The 25,054-nt window shown below is 36.0% G+C and overlaps 4 protein-coding genes across 6 annotated transcripts; 2 read left to right on the top strand and 2 right to left on the bottom strand.

Annotated features, from left to right (window-relative positions):
- Positions 1-837: 837 nt before the first annotated feature.
- LOC143460187 (uncharacterized) lies at positions 838-7,091 on the top strand. Of its 3 annotated transcripts, none has more exons than XM_076957605.1 (8): positions 838-997; positions 1,840-1,965; positions 3,053-3,160; positions 4,237-4,321; positions 5,452-5,487; positions 5,732-5,966; positions 6,229-6,445; positions 6,794-7,091. In XM_076957605.1, the coding sequence occupies exons 1-8, from the start codon at positions 883-885 to the stop codon at positions 6,868-6,870; spliced, it is 999 nt and encodes a 332-aa protein (XP_076813720.1). In that variant the 5' UTR covers positions 838-882; the 3' UTR covers positions 6,871-7,091. The 3 variants fall into 3 exon arrangements, with proteins under 3 accessions (XP_076813720.1, XP_076813719.1, XP_076813718.1); XM_076957604.1 differs by having other exon boundaries at positions 5,720-5,966; positions 6,797-7,091; XM_076957603.1 differs by having other exon boundaries at positions 5,720-5,966.
- Positions 7,092-9,868: 2,777 nt separating this feature from the next.
- LOC143459646 (dynein light chain roadblock-type 2) lies at positions 9,869-11,874 on the top strand. The gene is made up of 4 exons (XM_076956864.1): positions 9,869-10,015; positions 10,309-10,384; positions 11,484-11,651; positions 11,728-11,874. Exons 1-4 carry the CDS (start codon positions 10,013-10,015, stop codon positions 11,769-11,771), a joined length of 291 nt encoding a protein of 96 aa, XP_076812979.1. The 5' UTR covers positions 9,869-10,012; the 3' UTR covers positions 11,772-11,874.
- A 627-nt stretch (positions 11,875-12,501) lies between these two features.
- Positions 12,502-20,066, bottom strand: LOC143459825 (splicing factor 3B subunit 2-like). The gene is made up of 14 exons (XM_076957116.1): positions 19,901-20,066; positions 19,656-19,732; positions 19,346-19,513; positions 16,696-16,780; positions 16,360-16,470; positions 16,151-16,277; positions 15,761-15,945; positions 15,289-15,528; positions 14,780-15,008; positions 14,330-14,462; positions 13,940-14,041; positions 13,629-13,731; positions 13,369-13,548; positions 12,502-12,892 (listed from the first exon to the last, which is right to left on the bottom strand). Exons 1-14 carry the CDS (start codon positions 20,009-20,011, stop codon positions 12,824-12,826), a joined length of 1,920 nt encoding a protein of 639 aa, XP_076813231.1. The 5' UTR covers positions 20,012-20,066; the 3' UTR covers positions 12,502-12,823.
- A 2,431-nt stretch (positions 20,067-22,497) lies between these two features.
- LOC143459162 (putative lipid scramblase CLPTM1) lies at positions 22,498-25,023 on the bottom strand. Its single transcript, XM_076956179.1, has one exon. It carries the CDS (start codon positions 25,005-25,007, stop codon positions 23,187-23,189), a length of 1,821 nt encoding a protein of 606 aa, XP_076812294.1. The 5' UTR covers positions 25,008-25,023; the 3' UTR covers positions 22,498-23,186.
- Positions 25,024-25,054: the final 31 nt, after the last annotated feature.

Genomic DNA, 25,054 nt, shown 5'->3' with positions numbered 1-25,054 from the left:
TCAAAAAGATCTGCTTTGTAAAATACATTGTTTTCGATTGCGAGTTATGTTACTCTTTGTATATGGAGAAGTAGGCTACGAAATAGGATACGTTGGAAAAGGTATTTATATACCGATTGAAATCGCATATATTGAATACTTAGCACGTTTACCTCCGTACTGTTATTTAACTTTGTATTGGAAATAATTGAGGAGAAATGCACGTGACGTGACAACGTCTTTTCCATTGAGAATAAATGTTAGTTGTCGTTACGAAAACAAACAGAAGAAAGCTTGCTCCGCTAGAAATCTTGCTTGTACTGTCAGTTCTTGATTATTTCGCATTTAGCCTAGACTCAATTATTTTGTTTAGCTTGTTCAAAGTAACATACAATTTTACGGTATACCACTCGTTTTCGCGTATGCTAAACATCAGAGAGTGAGTCTTTAACCACCGCGCGACTGCAACAATTTATTTAGATTAACTGATACTTTTCGGTGATTAGAAAAATGATTTTGCAGAATAAAGCTGAATTTACTAATAAAAATCATCCAAATACCTAAGACTGAAAACATTTGATGTTTATGTTTTAAATACCCACCAATCAGGAAACAGCAAAATCAACGTGAATGCGTGTGAGATTAAAAAATTTTGTTTTCATACACTGGCGGAAATTATGTAGACTAGCTCCATTTGAAGAAAAACTGAATACACCGCAAAAAACTACGATTCGTTGAAAATTTTTAACTAAACAATGCAGTTTAAAAGTATGTTATGCAGGAAATGAAATTCTGCATGTAATGTAATGATATAAATTTTGTTGTTTTATGTTGAGTGTAACTTGTTTTACTTAGGTTTGAATCAGCAAGATAAGGCGTTTAAAAGACTTTATTGACATTTACATGTATTTAATAAGTATCCAATGTTTGTTTAGACTTTTTAGATTTATCATTTATCCTTTAGCGATCTGTGACGTTATTATCTCCACGATGAATACTTGGGGCGGTAATACCAGTGGTAAGTGGGAGTTCTTTAGTTTACTTTATAAGATGTTTGTTCAAAATTTGACAAAGTTTGAATGAAATCTATTACTTATATATATGCTTTTCCTCTAGCTCAGGGGTGGGCAAACTACGGCCCGCGGGCCGCATGCGGCCCGAAGGTCCATTTTATGCGGCCCGCCGGCACTTGCAGGAACTCCTTCTCATCACTTATTGTTTTAATTAAACAGTGAACAGTTGCACAAGTCTCATTAACTTTTGTGATGATGATTGCATAGCTTTAAACGTAACTGAGTGTGAAATACAAAAATTGTGTTTGATATGAATATGCGTTTATTTAAACACCGGGTAAGTTTTCCTACTTTGTAATGAAAGTGTGCGCCCCCCCGTCTGCAACATTTTTTCTAATGTGGCCCTCAGTACAAAAAGTTTGCCCATCCCTGCTCTAGCTATATTTACGACTAAAAAACACTTACTTGCTTTTATTATGAAATTTTTATGTATTTTGATTAGATTTTATGGAGTTAGGCAAAAATTATATGGACATTTTTTTGTTTTCGCCGAAAATTTAATCTACATGTTTAGGATACGGCGCACTTTTAAAAATTTACTGCATTTTATATTAATGTTAGTTATGTACATATAATAACCCAATAAATATTTTTTACGTTATTTTGCACAGTATTGTAAGTAAGAAAAAATTTAATGGAAATATTTGTTGTACTATGTATCTGTGTGTTTTAAAGCACCATATTTTTCATATGCTCCTCTCCACCACAACAGCTATTGAAATATTTTAAAAAACATTGTGTAAATATGAAAATATGAATTAAGTGTGTAAATATATTTCATCTACAGAAATGTCTTCAGCCACAAGCAACCCGGCTACTGCCCATATGAGGGTATTTGTAGGCAATCTTAACACAATGAGTATAACAAAGCCTACACTGCAAAATATTTTTGGAAAATACGGAAACATTAGTGGTTAGTATGAAATGACTACATTAAAACTTGCTTTAAATAAGTTACCAGCAATACTGGTGGTGATATAATTTCATAAGTCACTTTTTTCTCGTAATTGTTTGCATTGTGTACTATTTATATTACAGTCGAATCCGCTTAATTCGGACACCGGATAACCCGGACAACCGCTTTATTCGGCCAAAATGCTCGGGAACGGAACAAAAGTAAAAATTGAACGTAAAAAACTCCCGTTAATTCGGACAATTCTCCGCTTAATTCGGACACAGGTTCGCAATTCCTATCGTTACATCGTTAGGTTATGAAACAATAAACAGTACTTGGTTGGTTTTAACACAAGATGCAGTTGCATTATGAGTGATTATGGTGAAACAATGACGATTGATGCGGTAACAATCGACAATGAATTCATATAACGCCGTGCCAGCTTCATAGTCGCTTTTACTTCGGTACCATTGCAAGTTGCGACCATCTTGTAGAACAGAATGGTACCGAAAAGTTTAGAAGAAAAAGTGAAATTGCTCACTAAAGTAAACGAAGAAAAAAATGACGACGCTTCCTTGACAGTTCGGCAGTTAGCTGCGTTGGTGGGGATATCAAAATACAGTATACAGATAAACAGTATTTGTTGAATCGTTAGGTACCGAAATACTGTACAATACAACTAACCTGAAGGTATAACTCTTGTGCGTTTTATGCGATCAGTGCCAATTACTGCAGTATAGCGCAGGTGCAATTCATTTATTACGCAACACTACAGTATTTTAAATGCGTTGTTTGCCTTTACGCATGACCATGAAACGAACAATTGATTTTCCGCTTAATTCGGACAGAGCCGTTTCTCCGCTTAATTCGGCCAAAAGTGAGCGGAACCAAAGTGTCCGAATTAAGCGGAGTCGACTGTACTTTAAACTGTGTTAAAATCAGTTCTGGTGGGGAGAAGGTTGAAGTTAGGAAATAAACTTCATTCTTTCTGCCTTTTGTTCATTTTCAAAACATCATCTTTTAAAGTGTGACCATATTTTCCGTATATCTCCATACTGAAGTTTTTCTGTGCTTGATTAATTGTTATTGTTGTTTTTTTATTTAGCGATTTCAATGCACAGAGGATTCGCTTTCGTCCAGTACAGCAACGCTTATTCAGCTCGCAGTGCAGTCCAAGGAGAAAATGGAAGTGTGATTGCTGGACAAACCATAGGTAAAGTTTCTCTCGTTTTACAACTAAACAGTGCTGCAATAACACAGTTTTAAGGAAATGAAGTTTTACATTTTGTCACCCCATTGTTTCTTTACGATCATAAAATCTCAAACTGGAAATACCATCAATGGAAAACTGGAATAGACAATAACTTATTAAAATCCTGTGCACATGTATGCTTAATTATGAATCAGCTTAAACTTTGTTCTACCGATAAACGTAAACTTTGCAGTGATTTTTTCCATAAATTGTTAAAGCGATATCAAATTTTAAACCATTATATCCAGTAAGTGGTACCGTACCAAATGCTTTTGTCATTTACTATGTAGCGTTATTTGATGTTACCATAGACGTGTCAGTAATCTTTGTTCTATAGCTGCAACTCAAATTTTAAAAAATGGTCTGTAACATTATCATTTTTATTTCGTTTTTTATGTTTTTTGGCCCCATTACATTTTGCAATAGCATACAACTGATAGAATACAGAGTATAGTTCTATACATAATATACATCAAAACTGACAAAATGTGTAAATTCACCACCTGTTGCCATGAAAAAGTGAGATGTTTTGTATTTTTGCTATTCTGCTTGACAAAGAAATCGGGAACCAAAGTTTTGCTGCGAACTTATTAATTTTGACAAAAAGGATCTGTTTCCAAATTTTACTACATATTAGTAGCTATGGAAGATTACTGCGGCTGTAAAAGTTCTGAAAACTGAATATACTTCATGTGCTTGCCAATGTCTCAATATAAATAATAGAAAGATCTGTGTATATTCAAACATGTTTCGCTCATTTTATGAAGAAGGGTTTGCTGCCAGATCTGAAATGGAATGCAACAATTATGAAAACTTGTGCATTTAGATATTTTTAAAGACCAATACAAATTTTGCAGTGTGCATGTATGTCTATTTAATGATTGATCACTAATAACACTTTTTCACCACTCTGTATATAGGTAATAGTGTTTAAATTTTTATGCTGTTGATCGGTTAGTTTTTAACTTTCTTTTTATGACACAAAACACATCTCACTATTCGTGGGATATCGGTTTTGGATTTTTCCTTTTTTGCAGACATAAATATTGCAACTGAACCTAAACCTAACCAGAAACCTGTTACACAACAGGGCGGTTTCAATTCAAGTGGAGGTCAGAATTTGTAAGTTTTTTTGGGAGGTATTTTTGTTTTGTTGAAATAACTGATGTTGCATTCAAAGCTTTTTTACCGACTCATTAATGAAATGTTTTCTGGAAATATTGTGATTTTATGTTTTACAGCAGTTTGACAAAAGCGTTTCGTTCACAAATCATGTGGGTGTGTGCAACGAATAAATTTGTATGTATTGTCGGATTTTATTGGATATCTTGGTGCCATGTGAACCGAATTTTGAATCAGGCATCCAACATTGAGCTGAACATAGTTGCCCACGGGCACCCATTGTTTTTTAATGATTGATTTTCACTACAACCAATATATTTATATATGTAATAATAAAAATGTAACGGTCGTTTGCTGCAATGCTGTGTCACCACCCACTATTGTACCATTATGATCACAAGATCGGATTGTGGATTATGATCACAAGATTAAGAAATAAAAGTTAACAATCCCTTCCCAACTGATAGCATGTACAGTAAAAGGTGCTTTAAAACTGTCACAATTAATCATGTTTTAGCTTGCAGCTAATTCTCTGTTTACTTTATTGGGTTCATTAAAAATCTTGTCAGGGGCTCGTCATGCAAAGTTTCTTCAAACGTTTAACACAGTGCTTATAAAAGCAAATTTTGGGTAAAAAGCATTTGTTTATTTTCATTACACTGAAAGGCAGTCACCAAAAAAACTTGCTTAAGAAGAATTATCAAGTTTATGTTGCACACGCCTTCCATGTGTCCTAAAAAAAATGCTATGCTTTATTGTTCAATATTAAACTTAGCAAAAGATTGAACTTAAGTATTTTTAAAAATAAATTGAATGCAACATCAACATATTTTTGATATTTTTATGCTAACTATTTTTGTCACATTGTTACTAAAATTAATTTTCACTTTTTCTGTCACAAGGGTTTTAAAGGTAATAAAATAATAGATGGGAGCAATGGATTTTTGATCTTTTTTTTTACTACTTCACTTATAAGTGAAAGGGCAAAGGCAGTATTAAGAGTATTTTTTAAAAGAAATTTTATTGGTCACTGCAGTAAAAACACAGCAGCTTTATTTCCACGTGTTTAAAAAATGCTTTTACCACTCTGCGTTCCACTGGTTTTAAAGCTGAATTTTATATTTATGTAGTGGTTCTTCTGGATTTGAAACGCCACAGAATGGAGGGTAAGTAGAGTAGAAAAGTTTTCATCATGTTTTATTATTTTATATGTTCGTTTTTAATTTATTATCAGTTTTAGACTAATTTACAAACATTGAATGCATGAACAACATCTCTAATATTTTTGCAAACTGTTTAATCTTTCTTTGAAATTATCGCGATTTAGCATGCAACTGTTAAAAATCTCCCAACGCCCTATGTATGTGTTCAATTAGATTTAGCCCATTTAATTTCCAGCCTTTGCTTAAGATTTGGAGCCGCGAAAAGGGGCAGAGGAGCCCGAGGCGGCCTCATTGCCAGGGGAGTGGCAGCCACTGCTCGTGGCATGTTGGGACGAGGAGCGAGAGGTGCCAGAGGTCGTGGCATGGGTCGCGGAAGAGGTGCCGGCGCAGGAGCAATTCCAAACAAAGTGCAAGCGGGTCGCGTGGAGAAGCCGACCAAGGCAAAGCTGAGCAACTCAACTAAACCAATGCTACCGCCACTGGTAATTTCAACGTACATTGATTAGTGAAGACTCTGTTACTTGATTTAAAGGATTTCCTCATTTCCTGAGGTACTTTTTGTCAAGCTCAGTTTGAAATTTTATACTTTTGACAATGACTTCAGACCTTCATAGCTATGTCATCAGAATGTACGCTTTGTAAACTTTCTTCATTGGGTAGAGTCAGTGATGATTGCAAAATTGAAATATTAACTCCAGCATTAACGCAGTATTCCTATAAATAAACTGTCATTCTCTCCTGCAGACAAAGCGTGCGGAATTGCCATTGCATTCACCGGTGATAACGCCACCAACAGCCATCAGTGGAACCATCGTGGCCACCACGGCTGAAGACGGCAGCCAGTCAATCGACCTCAACTCGTTCAAGACGCAACTGATTGAGATTAGGGACAAGATCAACACTCTCCTTGAGCACTTTCCTGCTCAGTTGATACTCGATAAGAATGATCCGGTCGTTCAGGGTGAGTACTAAACAGCATGAGAGTAGGGACAAAGTCATGGGAAAATGTTGCCATCAATTTATGGTCAATTCTTCGTTACATTTACCATGAAGCATATGCCAGGTGTAAGTAATGTTCTGAACAAGTTACTGGTTACCCTTGTAGGCTTTATCACTGGATAGCAGACTTTAGATAGCAAGGCTTTGTTATAAAGTAATGTCGTTCATCACGAACGTCTGTTATGAACAAGCCAAACCTATCTTCAAAAGTCATGCGCGAATGGATGCACCATGAGCCGAGCCTAGCATCAGACAGCCAATTCGACTGTCACCTCGGCTTTCGTGGCTAAATTTTAATTGTTGTTCTTAGCAGACGAGCAAGTGGCCGAGGAAGTGATTGTCGAAGACTCAATGGAGACAGATGTAGTCGTTAAAAAAGAAGCTTAATCTTCGACCGCGGTAGTCACGGTACAACACTGCCCTCCCGCTTTGACAGATCTGCAGGTTTTAATCCACACGCCTTCTGCATGTGGCGGAGTTCCATTGCACTCTTGAGACTTGAAGGCTGGCAGTTCAACTTAATAATGTCAATGTATAACTTTTTTGCCTTTTTAACAGCCATTTTGGAAATGTGCGCGTATGTTTGTAAATAAAATTTCATAATTTCATTCTGGCGCGATGGCCATGGTATTAATGGAAACATGTTGATTGATGAATTAACCGATTTCTTTCTTAACAAAAGTAAAAATATTAGGGAATAAAATCACTTAAAATCTTGTATAACCACAGGTTTTCGAATGTTTAGTCACAACGCAGTTGAGGACATTCAAAACACATATTTCACTACAACGTTAGCATTTTACGTTGTTAATGAAATTTTGGCGACCATTGCGAAGAAATGAATTTTACCACAGAGGTTAGTGATTAGTATAATGTAACCTACCTGTTGTCAATAGGAAAATGACCAATTGTTTCAACCCAAGTCTTACAGTTCTTTATGTCGCATAATTTGCTAAAATTGTTGGTACTAAACTATTGTTTTGAGCGCGAATACGCAGTGGGGATCAAAATAACCGCATAAGTAGAAGTATTGTCAATTCTGACAAATCTACTCCACCACAAGTAAAAGTATTGCTATTCAAAACTACTTAAGTAAGAAGTAGTTATCGATCTAAACTATGAGATTGTGAAGGCACAAATTACCACGAGTTTGCTAAAAACAAAACAACTGCAAGGAAATATAATCTTTTATGAAGATAAATATTTTCAGACATATTTTGGTCAGGGCCTTGTTACGTGAAATCAAGTTGTAGACGGTATATACAGTAAACACTTAGTGCAAATGCGAAAGCAAATAAAAATTACTACAAATTATCTTCAAACTAAAACACTGACTTCTTCAGCATTTGGTAACCTATTAAAGTACGTTACTTTGTTCTGAAAGCTATTTAAGTAAAAGTAGAAGTAGGCTACCATGAACAATACTACTTAAATAAGTAAGTAAGCCAAAGTAGAAATTTATACTTAAATAGACTACTTGAGTACAACTACTTCGTCACTGATCACCACTGCAAGTCTGCAAGTGCGTGCATGAAGAGTAGTTTAACAATTATGCTGTTTGATATTACGGGTTAAAACTTAAAAGGCGACATAACAATTTTTTTTCAGTTCAGCGTGATATATCTATAAGATATCTATGAATATATCCCGTTAGCGATAAGTTTTATTGACAGTATTCATAATGCGATTATTTTCAGTTTATCATCTAATTCTACTAAATTATCAGTGTTTTTTATGAATTGTTTGATTCGATTTTCACTGATAGGCAAAAGCAAGTCTTTTGTAAATGGCTTTATGGCAATTTTTCCTGAACCTCTTCGCTTACTATTGCTAGTGGTGGTCTGATGTGTAGCAAACTTATACCGATATATAGATATTTTATGCGATTAACTATCAATGTCTGCTTCAATTTTTTTTTATTTTAATTTAAGCTCCTTGATTTTGCATTGTGTGAAGGAAACTGTTTATCAAATTTGAAAAGTAATTAGAAAGTTAATTTTAGTTGGCGTAATCCTGTTAAGAATTCATATTTTTCGAAAGGTTTTAATTTTTATCCGTCAGGTGACATCAAGAGCTTTACGCCCAATTTTTTTTCCCATCACTAATAGCAACAGATTTTCAGTTGGAAATCCAGATGTTTGTTAGTGTGTGAGGTTGGTACCTTTGGCCCGGTATAAATGCTTGCAAACAAACTTTTCGTAAAGATATTTTTGCAGTTTGTAAGTTTTTTCTGTTTGTAAGTACGCTGTTTATTACCGTGTTAATTGGTTTGAACCGGTGAGCGTGAAAAACTTTGGCTTTCACGTTGGAAGGTTTTGTGAGTGCGTGGCACACTTTCTGCTATGGCCCAGTTGCCATCTTTCAGACTTTGGGTGTTTCTAAGCGCCATAAAATGACAGAAGATCTAAGATGGTAGCTTGGCAAGCAAGCTAGGTTGCTTTTAAGTTTACACTCGTTCTCTCCCGACTGGAAAGTTCGACAGTTTTCGACGAGAAATCGTGCCTGCAAAGTTGCAAATTTCGACGTGATGGGGTGCACTGAAGGCTCAATTCTTTGTTTATTTATTATAAATTGGCGTGAAACAGGTTGTATGAACGCCAATTTATAATAAAAAACCAAGACTTGAGGCTTTGGTGCATGCCATCATACCAAAATTTACATTTTTGCACACAAGATTTTTTGTCGACAGCAACTGTACGTTCCAGTCAGCTGCCACTATTTCATCGAATAAAGTTGTGCCTTGAAAGCCATTTTGCACTGTTTTTTGTTAACTCAAGTTAAATGTTATAACATAGTAACCTAAGTCTATTTTCTAATCTAAATCTAACTCTATTAAAATCTTAAATAGCCAAAATAAAGCTTTACTTGGCCTTTTTCCTAACTTAACCATCTTTAACGTTATCATCTTTTAACGTGACCTACTTACGTTGAAATAGTCACTCTCTAAAGAGGTAGCCAGCTCAACTTGGAAACTTGTGAATGATTTCAAAGTTTTCACTTAATTTTGATAGTTTGTTGGACAAAATTTTGAAATAGAATTAAGGCATTTGCCTAAATGTTTTGTCAGAATTCTATTTACAGAGTATGGATTAATCCGTCATTGGGCTTACGTGAGAGACTTCCTGTTAAATTAAACTGTGTTTCTTTAACTAACAATTACATTTCGTTGCATAAAAATGTGTTTCTTGTGCCAGAATTAAAATTGGCAAATTGGCAATAATAAAAAAATTAAATTGGCAAAATCTGTGGTCAAGGCATTGCCAGCTGATACCTAAAGCTGAGACGAACCTTAAACAAAAATACAAGGCAAAACATTAACTAATTTGATTTTATAATATTTTTGGTCATATTTCGCTGTCAATAAATTTCTTTGTATTTGCTGAACTACTCTGGTGTCCACATTCTGTGACTGAATGTTGCGGTTGGTTAATTACTGTGCTGTTTTGCAGATATTAGGTGCATTGCCTAGATTTCAATAGACAATAGATAGCTTTTGGTGATTGTTGTTTTGCAAAATCTCTTATAAAACATGGTAAATCTATTTATGCTTTATATATATTTTATTGTGCAATAGGCACTAAGCAATGTCAAAAGACATAGGATATTATGATTGCCTGTAGCTCTTTCAATTTAAACCTTTCAATATGAAGCAATGAAAATGCTATAAAAATACATATTTAATAGCTTCAGAATTGTTTTCCAGAAAATTAACAGTATATAAATGCATATATACTGTCGATTTTATAACATTATGATAATGAATATATACATAAAAATATTTAGTATCAATTAATAATGAATAATAAATTATTTTGTACTTTGCAGTCCGAAGTAGAAGAGACCATCAAGAGAATCCAGTCTCACAAAGGAGTAATAGGAATAATTGTCGTCAACAGTGAAGGTGGGATTATTTGAAATGTTAGCAGAAAGTTTTAAATGTTTGCAAATCTTTAGAAAGGAAGCTTCTGTGAGAGTTTAGTTCTTCAGATTTAACTCCCAGCAGCATTACATATCATTGTAATGCCACAGGGAAACCATTACCTCAGCCCCTTACGGGGGGGTTGGACATGGGGCCCAAGTGTTATTGCTCCTACTGTTAAAGCTAATTGTTTGTTTTCCCGAAGCTTTGTTTAAACATGAGTATATACAGGTAGTTTCTTAACATAAAGCTTTATGATGCTATGCTATGCAATACAAAAATATCTTGGCTGAATGTTTTTTTATTATGACTTGTTATCGATTTCACAATATAAAGACTTTAAAAAAAGGTTTTGTTGTTATAAATGGGAGAGTTAGCCTATGTTACCTGATATTATGAAAAGTAACTTTTAAGTTTTCTGCTGTGATACAACAATGCATGGATAGGTAGGAAGGCAATAATGGACTGAGCCCTGAAATTATAAACTGATATGAATTACTTCATAAACATTTATTATAAAATACAGCCTCGTTCATTGCTGTTCAATGTTCATGTTCGTTCATTGACGTTCAAGTTCATTGCTGTGTCAATACGTTCTTATATATAACAAGCGAAGTAACCTAGAATTCCTTATGAGTGCAAAATTTATGCTCCAGGGATGTAGCTGTATATGGCCACAATTACATGCTACGTAATTACTGAGGGGACAGTCCAGTTTTCCTGGTAAACAATATAAAATTCATGTGAATCGTGCAATAACCCATCAGTGCTTCCATCAAATTTAATCAGTTGTTTTTCAAAATCATTTTGTGTGACTTGGAAACACGGGCACCTTCTATTTTTAGCTATAATAGATTTTTTAACCAGTACCACAGTAATGCACTATAATTGATATGTTGCTTGTCTTGTCAATCTATAGTTGCGTACATACGGTTTTTTGAAATGTTTCATCAACATTCTATGCGACTTTTAAACAAGTAAATTTGGTGTTGGAGAATACACAAAATCGAGGAACCTACTATGCGTGGTTTTTGTCAAGCAATGTTGGTCGTATTCGTAACCAAACTGCATCGACATGCAGGTATTCCTATTCGAACAACTCTTGATAACTCAACAACCGTCCAATATGCTGGCCTTATTCACCAACTGACAATGAAGGCAAGAAGTACAGTTCGAGATATTGACCCGCAGAATGATCTGACATTTTTAAGACTTCGATCAAAGAAACATGAAATCATGGTTGCCCCAGGTATGCCTTGTGATCTAAGCAACTTGCCTTGTAATGCTGTACATTAATTGTGCAATATTTCTTCCTTTTTATGTAGATAAGGAATATCTTCTAATTGTCATCCAAAACCCATCGGAGTGAAGCAATCCACCTTGACTCCTGTTTCTTTCTAAATTGTGTAAATATATCCGATTGTTCTGTAGTTTTACGTTATTGTCAATAAAATGTAACTGTTTTTCGTGAATTTTCATAATGTATGTTCAATCAACGGGAGGAAACAGCCACAATGATTCAAAGAGTTGACATGATAATATCAGCTCAGAGATAAAGAATTTACGGAAGTGTGCACCAGAATATCAAAGTTTACCCTCTGCAGTCTGCACAAGCAATTTCTCAAAACCTTGCCTAAACAGTTGTCAATGACACTCTGACCAGTGGAATTGATCAAAACAAATCAGCTTCAGCTAGTTAGGTCCTATAACAAAGTAGCAAATGGACTTGCCTTTTGTTATACTTAATAACACTCAAAAAAGGTATGGTCAACTTACATATGTGCAGGTTCTAAGAATTATATATTATTGAGCAGCAGAGATTTAGCGTTTGTGGTACTATTCAGAAAAGTAGCAGTAAGCGAGTTGCTAAAACAGTGTGCTTAAATATTGCGAAAGTTATTTAAATTTTCTGTGAGTGATGAATTTTTCACTTATATTTTATGTTAAACTTAAGTGTAACAAGTTATTTATTGTGCGGCCCACATTTAAAAATGATGTCATTTCTGGCCCATTAAAACATTTCGGTTCAACATAGCTGCTGATCTAACCTTTTTGTGTTGGCACTTTGTAGCTTTCTGATAACCATGAGCATACAAAACTCGTAAAATCGAATTGTATGTTCATCACTGCTGTTAACTTACGCGACCACAAAAAAGTACAAAGTTAAAAGCAACTTAATTCACGTGTCCACCATGTTGTACAAAATATGACAGCAATTTACTGTTAATTTATCTGGTGTGGCAGTAGTGATTGTTTTTCAATGCGGTATTAGCTTAAGACAAAATGTAAGTCGTACGACAAGATCTGTTGTAGATACAAAGGATCAGCGTCATGGAACGTCCTAATGCAATAGGCATGTAGTCCACTGAGGGTGCCAGGTTTCGTATCCCATCAATAGAATGGAGCAGTGGAAGAATAAAGTTAAAATTTGAATTCCTTGTACTTCTTGGTACTTCTGCTGGTATCTTGGGTCTGTGCTTTCCTCTTTTTCTACAAAAAATCAAAAAACTTCAGTGTTTGAACAATCTGTGCTTTTTAATGTTTGCTGCTACTTTGTAATTGTAAGAAATAATGCAATAAGTGTACAACGGGATTGAACTTAGCAATATCAGGCAAAACCGTTTGGGTTAGCTTTGTACTCATTAACACAGTGAAGCAAGGGTGCAGTTTTCTCACATCAACTACAATTTTGATATTGTTCATGGTGGCTGAACCGTGTTAACCCAGTATGGGCACATAAAAAAGCAGATTATTTGATAGCACCCTTGGGTTAACTTTATCTATGTCAAGAAAATAAAACTTAACCCTAGAGCATTATGAAGCATACTACATTCATCACAGTTATGGTATCACTATTTTGCATGTACAATAACGGTAAATTTAAGTTCATAATAGATAGAAGCAAGTGTTTTCTTTAGTATGTCAACGACCCTTTCTACTTAATTAGACTACGATAATTCACCCACCTTCTGTTTTGCTGCATGTTCCGCAACCATGTCGCTGAAATCCTCCTTTTGAACTAATTCCTGTTCGCGTACTCTAGCCTCATACTTCGCTGCCATGGCAACGGTGTCAAGCTCAAGTTCTTCTGGATTTAGAGCGACCTCGACGCCATCGACATCAGATGAACCAGCTGGACGTCGAGTCTGACGATGAAATGGTCAGTATAATGCAGTCTGATGAAAACTTAAATCACATGATCAATCCATGATATGATTTGTCTCACCGTATTGACATCGTAAGTGTGGGCAGATCCCATCATGCTTCGACCCACGGCGGCGGCAGCCGATTTTTCCGGCAAAACTTGATAGAGTTGTGGAGTATCACCACTAAATAAACGATATTATTTTTCCATAAAAAGGTAAATTATTCTTGCCAGCTTTTAAAGAAATCACTTCTATAAAATATCCCAAAACTTAACTTTTAAGAAATATTCTGTTTTTGCGGTTTTATCATAGATAATACAAAATTATGTCAATGTATTTTGCAAGATATTAGCCATCACATTTACGTCAACAGTAACAGGTAACGACGTACCCTTCCATGGCGTCTTCAATTTTACGTTTTCTCAGTTCGATCATGTCAGGAGTTTCCATTCCGGTTGGAACAGTTGATATACCACTCGGGGTTATCATGCCGCTGAAAAATACAATTTAAATAACGATAGCAAATCAATACAAAACAGTCATTCAAAACAATACTAAATAACTGTTATGATATTGCACAGGGTAGTATAAAAATCTTTATCCTCAAACCGAGGAAAGTCGTTGCACGACTTCAAACACGACGATGATTCCTCTTCGCTTGAGCACCGGTTACCCAGCTATCCTTTGTTTGTTTTTTTATATTGAATTGCTCAAATTTAGAATTACTCATTAGGTTTGACTAAAATATGAGGAAACCACAGCGAAAAACAAGGATGTTCACCTCTCTGCGGGAGTAACAAATCCAGACTCATCCGGAGCTTTCTTATCCTCATCTTCACTTTCCTCTTCCTCTGAAGATTCCTCTTCACTCTCGGATTCAAGATCTCCCCAAGCGGTTCGATCGGTCTCATCATCTGCAAAAAATGAGTTGGAATAAATTACAAAAAATTAGTACAATGCACTGTATAAGCAAAGTGTTCACAGGAAGATATAGAATTATGATGTCACAATGCACTAATCTTTGAGTTCAAAACTGTCAGGAAATAACGATGGAGATGGAATGGTTGACGGCTAAATTATAGCAACAAAACATTAAAACTCTAATACAAGCTCAGGTTTAATTGATGAAGCAAGCGCACAAACTGTTGCTTAAATCAAAAAAATCTCGTGTCTCTGGATAATGTGCAAAACATGTCGAAAAATAAAAATTTGTGAACATCTGCTCCGGTACCTTCTTCCTGTCCAGCAAACTCGGTTGATTGAGTTCCGAAAACGTCGCCATAAAGCGGTCGGCCATGTTCATCAACTGGGGGCTTACCCCATCCACCCGCATGGTAACCAAATGCACAACTATCTGGTATGGGGCAGTTGAGACCAGGAATTTTAAGATTGGGATAGGAAGGCGGGGGTCCATACCTCTGCATAGCTATTAACCATGGTGGGGGAATTTTTAATGCGCCCTGCGTAAAATGAAAAAACAACAGTGATGGGATTTAGTAAAAAAAAATTAACGAAACATTGTTTTGGATAAAACACTGTATATTTGTTAAGCAATATGAGGTGGGAGAGATCAACTTGCTTTCTAATACCATAAAGCATGAATGGTTAGAATAATTGAAACTATTTTTTTCTAATACTAATACTGGAAACATTTCTCAATCTGGTTCACATTCACTTTGCTCCTTCGTGGCATCTATTAATTGCAGTTATCACTTGCTGTTAACATGTACAACTTCTTACATCTCCAACAGGCATTCCGAGTGCTATACGCAAGTTATCCGATAAAATTCCGGGTTTCTTTTCTTTTAATCTTGTCTCAAATTCCTTGCCCTCGTAGTAGAGGTCGCCGTGAATGGTCATTTTAGGTTTGGTCAAATAACGGAAGAAGGCGTCGTGGAGCTTCTGGTAATCGATGTCTATCTTGCCCATCTTGGGACGAACCTTTTCCCTCATCTTCGACTTGAGCGTTCGTTGATCTTCCTGCAAAGAGATTGCATTGTTTGTGAGCAATGACGTCACATTGTACACAAACACAATCGTTACATTCCTTGCTGGTTGCTAAATCAAAAGACGATTCAGGGATTGGAAATTTAAAATGGGTATTAATTTTTCTGTTAAGTATGTACCACTATGTTTCGAAAAATTTTTGTAATGTTAAATTCATTTACAATTACACACCATGTGCAAGAAATGCAATATCCATCAATTATACCTTTTCTTGCAATGCTTGTCTCATTTCCATAATTCCAGTATTTTTAATGCATTCTGGAAGGTCAAACGGAGGCTTTTCAAAACCCCGTTTACCTTGCAGATATTTTCTCTTGAAACACCAGTGTCGGGGCACGTTAACTGAATTACGAGTCGCTTTGAGATGAACCAGCAGTTTCGGGTCTTGGGCTGAAGAATAATTCAACAAATATCAGCAACCTACAAGGGCCACAATGGTAAGGTACGTGAATCTGTACTTGTCATGCGAGTCTATGACTGTACTTTAGTCTTACACCGACATTCCAAAATAATTGTTCAACATTGAGATGGTAAGCAATAGGGGCATGAAATTTATGGAAGTTAAAAGCTTATATTCTCTTTTGGTAGTTGATACCTGTCACATCGTGCATTTCTACAACATCAGGTCGGATGACAAGTTGCTTCAGTTCAGCGACGCTCAATCGATTCATTCTTCGCAACTTTTTCTTTGAAATTTTGTCTTTATTGTCATCCGTGGCCTCCTGGAAACCGACAGTGAATTCTTACAGTATAACAGCGGTAAATTGGTACAAAAAGTTTCAGTGGATTCTTTATTTTTATTACCTCTTCATCACTGCTTTCTGCACCGAAAGCTTTAACTTTTTCCACAATTTTCTCCTTTGACTTTGCCAAAGCAGTTTTGCTTACTTCACTGTCTTTTTTTGCTTGTTCCACCTAAAAATATGAACTTGTAATGAATCGGATATAAGAGAAATTGTAAATGTGAAAATAAGCTATTGTTTTGCTTATAAAGAAAAATTTATATACGTAGTCAAGTACAGCAACACTACTCCTGAAAAAGTCCATGTTTCACCGTGCACACATAACTTTCTGAAGAAATAATGCATTGTTCAAATATTCCGGTATTTATGTACAAAATGTGATAAAATTTTCCCTCACCTCATCTGCTATCTTAAAAGCTTGGAAAATTTTCTTAAACATGAAAAGTTGTGGGTCATTGAAGTCGGGATCTTCGGTGACATATCTGTCGAAAACAACACTCTCAAAACGTCTGTCAACGTTTAGTGATACAACCATATGTTAACTTTCAATCGCATTTCTATATTCATGTCTCAGTGTTGCTACCACTTCAGGTACAAAAGCAAGATAACAAAGATTATAATAAAATGCATAAATCGATAGCTATCAAAATACATATAACTGAAAAAGAATTTATATCTAAAGAGTAGAATTTGCATAATCCGTCAACTTAAAGGGAATAAACAAGAGGCAACTTAGGTAAGTTCTACTATGTTCTGTTCTATTATATTCTATGTACTACATTCTTATATATTTTACAGTATAGTCAAGTGGGGCAAAAAAATGCAAAATTGACAAACTTTTGATTTTCTCGCTAAAAAATGGGCCAAAAAGTCAAGTTTTACCCTCTATTGATCAATATTAATATTCCATTGATGTATCCAAAAAATTGGAGCATTATGTTTATTCTTTTTATTTTTATCGAATATTTTGTGTTGCTCTTTTTTCCCCAGTGTTTGGGGCAATAAAAACCATGCTCGGGGTAAAAAAAAACAATCAATTTCGACAGCAAATTTTGTTTATTAAAAGCAACACAAAGCAGAAGAAATAGCAATATATACAGATGAGGATGAAACTGTAACATCTTGTTCAAACAAACAAAAAAGTTTATGCATTATGAAGTCCATATTTGCTGAGGAACACAAATTTTTCTTTCACTTCCTCTTCTTCGGCAAAACCAAAATATGATTTTGCACGTCCGACAGAAGTTAACACTGCGGTTGAAGGACCCCAAAAACAATTTTCAACGGTGACTATATCTATGTCTTCCTTTGTTTGCCAGTCCCAATACACTGCATCTTCTGAAGTTGATTTCTTGTCCCAAAACTTAAATTCAGCTTGCTCAATTTTTCCATCAACCTCGTCTCTGAAGACCTTCAGAAGTTTTCCCCAATAATATGTTTTTGGCTTCTCCCAAAACACTGCAAAGTACTTTCCAACTTGCTTTTTGTTTATTTCCAATTTAAATGTTCTCTTTTCTTTCTTCTGTTCGTTTACACTTTCTTCGGTTACATCTCTTCTCTCTTCCTCTACATCTTCCATTCTAACAACTGTGTCTTCTCTTGTTTTGTCATTCATTTCTTCAGATTCATCGTCAGACTCTTCTACCATCTCATCCTCTGTATCTACTCTCCTCATGTCTTCATCCATTTGTCTTTGAATTTCCCGCTCCATCCTTCTTTCTATTTCTTCCTCCTCCTCCAAGTCCAGTAAATTTATTTCTTCATCTTCGTCTGCGTTCCTTTTCCTTCTCCCAGCTTTTCTCTTTTTTGCAATTGTTCCATTTGCTTCAAAGTTTTCAACTTGCTCGTTAAATTCTTCATTTGTTAAAATGCTTCCATTCATCTTCACTCTTTTTTCTTTTTTTCTTCTTGTCATTTGTTTGTCGTCCCGTTGATTTTAACACTTTCTATCGAAACCGATTCATCTTTTGACACAAGCCGTATTTCATACTTCATCCCTTCGGGAGCGTGAAGTTGCAACTCATTGATGATGTCCTTTGTTGTTCTGATCCGTGATTGTACTGTGGTGCTCGTCGATGGTGTGGAAACAGCTTAAATGTTGCGGATTGATGAGGTGGATGGCATTTCTTCCACATTACTTGACCATTCAGTTTCCTGTGGACTGGTCTTTTCCAAAATTGGATTGCCTTCTTCATCTTTTGGAGAAACACAATGCTACCAGGACTGGTTAAACTACTACTGAACAGAGACTTCTGAAACTGGTAAATGCTTACAAGAAGGTTAAGCTTTTGAATAGCTATTTGGCAGGAGTTCAACAAAGTGGAATGGTACATAAATCAATTAACTACAAAGAACAACACAAAATGATTGGAGAGTAAAACTTAACGCTTAACTTCACTCGCTTAACTTAACTTAATTTCAAATGAATCATCAGTACATTAGGATTAATGTATTTACTAGAGATCAGGAAACTGAGACAATGCAAGTAAAGCATTAAAGTGGTAGTTTAATTCCTTATAGCAACCAAAATCGTTCTAAAATGAAAGTTATTAAAGATGGGGTAAAAAAAAACAAGCACAGGGAAAATAAAAACAACTGTCTTTTTTTGCCCCAACACATTGTGTAGTTTTGGGGTAAAAAAAGACAACATAAAATAGAATGAAAGGTTAACAGCAATCAAAATTGAAGTACTGGAGTACAATCATACTAAAATATCATGTAGATACACATAAAAAGATTGTGATTTTTAACCATCGTTTTCGATCCACAAAAAGTTTAGTAAAGAGCAAAAAAAGTTTTTTTGGACCGTTTTTGGGTCAATTTAGTGATTTGCATAGTTCCTGAAGAGTACTTACCTCTAGACCTGTATTGTATGTTAAAAAACTATGCAAATAAATGATGTTTCTAACCATGCAAAGCTTTTTCAAAAAAATCATTCTTAGGGGGAGTTGGGGGGGCTGTCCTTTTTTACCCCAAGTACCCCTATGTTTTTTTTTGCCCCAACTGACTATATATGAAATAAACACAATAAGAATCATAACACTCACTCCAATTCCACAGCCCCTTCATGATCAGTTTGCTTTTTGTCGGGTTCAATTTGGTTAGAATGTTTGCTTTTATACTTTTCCATCAAAACTTCGGCTTTTCTTCTTTTCTTCCGTTCTCGTTTCTTCTTATTCTTCAACGCTTGTCGTTGCTTTGCAGCCGCGTCTTCCCTGTGGATGACGAGATTGCAAATGAGAAGTCAGAGTTACTCTTTGTGTACCACGTGCAGGGTCTCTTGACAACTACATTATGATTTTTCACTTTCAATAAAATGAACAATAAAAAAAGCTGAAAATTATATCAATTGTGCACCGAGATTCAGCATCAGTGCCTTCATTCGTTAGGATCTCTTGTTTCAATTCTTCCAGGGTTTTTGGAGTTTCACCATTCTAAGAAAAGGAAAAGCAAAAAGTTATACATCACAGATAGGCCTATTGACTGACGAAGACAGAAATATGACGGATGTAAAATACATAGTTTCAAAAATATCATACACCTGTCAGAATATACAATAGAACAGATTGTTATAGGCATCTAAAAAATAAAGACAAGCGTACAGTAAGGTTGGTTCCATCCTGGACCTCTTCATTGTCCTGATCCAAACCTGGGGGTTGGAGTTGCAAGTCAGCCTCAGGAAGAGTATTTAAGTCTATTCCAGGGTTGGCCATATTTCACTTTATAACCCTATAAATGAATAACCTATACATACAGTAAATACATAAACACTGGGCTTTCTGTCAAATAATGCCATTAATCAACGTTTCCATAATTCCATGCAACAGCTTATGGTATGGACGATTTAACTCGTGGAAATTCAACCCAGGTCAATCTTTAAGCAAATGTTGGCATGACAAAGTCAGCAAGACTAAACCTCAATTAGCCAACCTTAAAGTGAACACAAAAACTAAAATCTAGCCAGATTATTTAGAGATTATCTAGCCAGTGGTTTTTAGAGTACTAGAACAAAGTTATGATTCATTTTTTCCCCAGAATCATGGATAGTAACAATGCTGCAGGATTTTCAGATGCAACAGAAACAAGTTGATGCATCGCAATGCCTCTCATTCAAATATTACCTGAAGTCTAGGAAACAAAAAGGTCAGAATAACAGTCAAAGGATATGACGCAACATTCATTAGGTGCTAACGCACACATGCATGGCTTTTTTAAAGTCAACTATACAGAACTCTACGGAAACTGACTTGGCTAAAGAAAACTTTGTTGTAAACTCATCATTTGACAAGCAGAAAAAGAATAGCCAAATTGTGTGAAACTGTAAAAATGACTGAACATAGATGCCGTTTTTCAATTATCGAAAACAATTAAATAATATGAAAATGTATAAATTTAACTACCACCGTAGTGTCATTAAGCTATAGGCCTATATAACAACCATTATGAAAAGTGTGGCAGCTGCACGCATTTTTTATCTTCACGCCGAGTTATAGGAAACAAACAAAGAAATGCAGGTCGTTAAACTCCAAGTTATAATAAGTAAACAAGGAATTAAGACTTCAGCGGACGCCAAAATGTGCGTCTTTGGAGCACGATTCCTCGTCGAACATTGCCGTACTTTCTAGTCAGGAAGGCCTAGCCTATAAGAACAAAAATATTTTGACCACATCTATTGCCTTGACGTAATAAATTAATTCATGAGAATGTAAATATAGACATGATTTCCAAATGGTAATACGCAGATACTTCATTTTTCATTATCATATACAGTTCATCTTTTCGTGTAACTTGAGCAACTAGGGCAGGGGTGTCAAACTCAATCGCACGGTTCGCACCAAGGGCCAAAACTGAAAACTTATTTAACCCCGCGGGCCGAAAGGACAAAACTTGATCAAACATTTCGTGACACGAGTACATGATTTGGAATAGGCAGCGAAACAACACCAAATTTTTGACGATTTTTGACTGGGCTATTTTTGATTATTCTTCTCTTACATCATTATGTTTCATTCCTCTCCTTGCAAAAGCATTAAAAAATTAACAAACAATAATGAAAAAAGGAGCCCAGATTACTAGGGTTAGAATAAATCGATTTATTCTATCGTATGATGGGGCAACTGCTGTGATGCTGTATTGTAAGATTTGTTAAAATCTTGTTTCTTGCTTGAATAAAGTAACTTATACTGTAAAATAATCTCGCGGGCCGGAAATAGTTCAATGTATAAAATAACATTGCGGGCCAAATTTTATTGTAAAGTGGGCCGGATGTGGCCCGCGGGCCGGGAGTTTGACACCTATGAACTAGGGGTTCCAGGGCCAGGCTATTATAACGGTTACGGTAGTATCGAAATTTTCTCTCTGCACAGTTAATGGCGAAACATAGAGGATATGATACGAAGTCCCGAATACTACATCGATAAGGCTGATCCATAATATAATTAATAACACCGGATACGTCACTTTTGGTTCTCCTGTGTTCTGTTCTCTCTGTCGGCTAGCGTACAGGTACGCAATGTGTTGTATATGTGCGCTGTATGGGCTTCATGTGCGTTAGTCCCATAGACATCCTATACAATATACTGTACAACTAGTGGCACAAAGAACTAACAAATATCGGTATTAGTGTTCTATGCACAATATACGCTATGCCTGCAATCTTGTATATGGAGAATCTATGTGCAAACCGTGTCGAAAGTGTGTGGAGTTTTGGTGACCGCATGCAAGTCAAACTGTATTTTGTGCAAGTACTCGTCTTACCGGTGTCTTGTTGCTGCCACTTTAAACTGTGACTACAGAACCTGTCTTTTGTGGAGAATGCTTTTCTACTTATATATTTTGCTATTACATTTCTTCGTAAGGCTGAGTCACCAAGACATCGCCCATATCACAGCCATAGGCTTGAGACACGTGTACACAGTACAGTTCTGTAAGAAGGCCCCAATGAAAATACCTCGGTGATAAGTTCTTTTCTTTGGGTCTAGTATACAAGTCCACAACCAGAAGAAGTCATAATTTGAGTACCTTGGGTCTTGTATACAAAGGTATCCCGTGATTATGCACTGGTATACTAGACTCAAGATCCTTTTCTCTGACCTAAGCAACCGACAGTTAGTCCTTCCACAGCAAATCATGTTCATTTCACTGAAACATGTTGCAGACCAAGCTACAAATCTAACAAAGACTTTAATTCAAAAGAATCTTAAACTTTACACAAACTGTTTATTCAGCGAAACAAGACTAAGAACAAAGACACAACATTGGGCCAATAGGAGTTTCTTAGTCATATTAAATTGCATGAAAATTACATAAAGAATAATTCCAAACTTATATAACTGACACACATTTGTACCAGTAATCTTTGCTCAAGTCATTACAAACAAAATCATTGCATTAAAACACCCTACTGGAAAGTTTGTTTAATGCCAGCGCCAATTTTTTGGGGCAGAGTTGCTGTTTTGCCCAACATTATGTTGGCGTGGTGCAAATTTTGGCATTACATTTATTAGCATGTTTATCCAGCGCACTGAGAGCAAACATTCCAATAGGGTTAAAATATACACAAATCAACAATCTGATTAAATGATTTCAATTGGACATCCACAAAAGACAACAAAGAAAAACAAGAACAGTACACTCACAGCACTAAATGCAGTATTATTACGAAAGGAGATAAATTGCATTCTAAATTTGCATTATAACCTTGGTAGATATAAACATTTGGCAGCTCATGAATGCATGTTTCAATAAAAACACTCATTGGAGGTACTCCCTTATCACAAAAAATTCTATTAAGGACCAAATACATATGGTATGTTGTACTCAAGTATGTGTATCACACTGCTGGCTTGATTTCCATTTCACTATGAACCACATGAGAGGAAAGAGTTTTTAGTCATTTTTCTTGTCTGTCACAGAAGGGGTAGTTACATTATTATCATTAGTTACATCTTGAGCCGGTGATTCCAAAATCTCGGCAGATGTGCCAAACTCGTTGACTCGTTTTGGATCAATGCGGTAAGCGTACCGTTGGTAAAGATAGATGAAGAACACAATATCATCCCTGAAGCATCCGATTCTATACATTGTTGGCATTTTTATCACAAACGCAAAGATGTCGTCAATGAACGTATTCAAAGCCTTGTAGGTTAGCATCCGCCAAGGAAGATGAGCGACCGACTTCAACTTGTAATTAATAAAGAGTTGAGGAGTCATCATGATGAAGCCAAAGGTCAAAAGGAAGCCGTATAACATCCCAAGCACATACGAATAAACACCTTTGTGCTCGTCATAGATCAACGAATAGATTGCATAGGCAACTAATAGAGGGAAAAATATCATTCCCAAATACTTGAAAGCAAGTTGGTCATATTTCTTTGTTTCGGACTGAACGTAACTTGAGTTGTCTGTAAAAGTCAGACGTGGAATCACACCAAACCAGCGATTCTCTCGATCAATACCAATCGAAACAACTTTTGTTATTTTCCAGCCATCAATAAGACAGCCTACAAAAATGCTAACTTTAATAACGAAATTTGTATCGTTGTCCATTACGTAAAGTAACACGATGACTGACTGTACAACACCCCACAGTATTGAACGCACAGAAAGTCCTTCGAGAGATTTTCTGGTTCTCCAAAACTGGATATCATTTTTAAATGCAAGAAACTCAAACACGCTGTGTACAATTGACACAATTACTGTAAGACCTAACATGTATGGATTTGTTTCCAAGATTGCCTCTTTCACAGAATCTTGGTCTTCTTCGGATTCCTGAGCGTAATCGTCGCCGAGAACATTGTACCATTGATTTCTCATACTCTGGGAGACGTACATTTGTAACTTCCACATAGTGATAGGCTGGAAGGTTAGACAAAGATTGAGCTGCTTTACAGAGCTGTTGATAGGTGTGTGTTCCCGCATCAAATTCCAGTAGTCATTGAGATATATGATGGGTTCATACGAACTTTCGCTTCGAAAATAAACAAGTTCGTCAATGGGCGCAGGAATTTTTCCCTTAGTCCAAGGTGTTTGGTCCACCACCAAGTTTATCGTTAAATTTGGATGCCAATGAGATAAGATTTCAATGCTGCCGTGTTCCTCCATATGCTTTAATAAATTAGGATCGGTTTTTGTTTCACCGGTTAATAAGTTTTGAGTCTTTTTAATCGTCCGTTTCTTGTAACGATTCAACTGCTTACTTCTGAGAACAGTATTCTCTTTTGAAAATGGTTTGCCCAGACTTGGATCAGGAAAATGACCAGATTGTGTAAAATATATGTGAATATACAAGGATCCATTGTTTTGAACTTTCTCTGATATGTCAAGTGTGCTGTTGTACATGAAACTCCCATCCTTATTTGGTCCATCATTCCAGTCTCCGTAGCTAATGGGATCTTGGTTCCAAAACATTGCATTTGGATCCGTAAACTTTGTAAAAATTTCCTCTTCATTCACAAAAGCCCACATTGCCAGATCTTCTCCGAGCGGAAATAAATTATATGATGATTTCACTGCGACATTCTGTCCATCTCCAGACTTGTCCTGCACCTTGTTGTCTCCCCTCAGCCAAGACATAAACATCCACATCAGCCACATACGGAACAGAACTCCAGTTATAACACTCCAAGTGCTTTGTGGTGGAGCGGCAGCCCCTTCATTTGCACCTGTCCCGGCTTGGGCTGGGGTAGCGACGGCTTGGCTATCAGCCATTGTCAGTCAGCAAATTTAGTTATTTGGTTAATAACAACAAGGCCTAA

Source organism: Clavelina lepadiformis, chromosome 5 (genome assembly GCF_947623445.1).
Source record: "Clavelina lepadiformis chromosome 5, kaClaLepa1.1, whole genome shotgun sequence".
Classification (NCBI taxonomy): domain Eukaryota; kingdom Metazoa; phylum Chordata; class Ascidiacea; order Aplousobranchia; family Clavelinidae; genus Clavelina; species Clavelina lepadiformis.
Note: the sequence above shows the minus strand (reverse complement) of the source record. Positions and strands in the feature narration are given on the sequence as shown.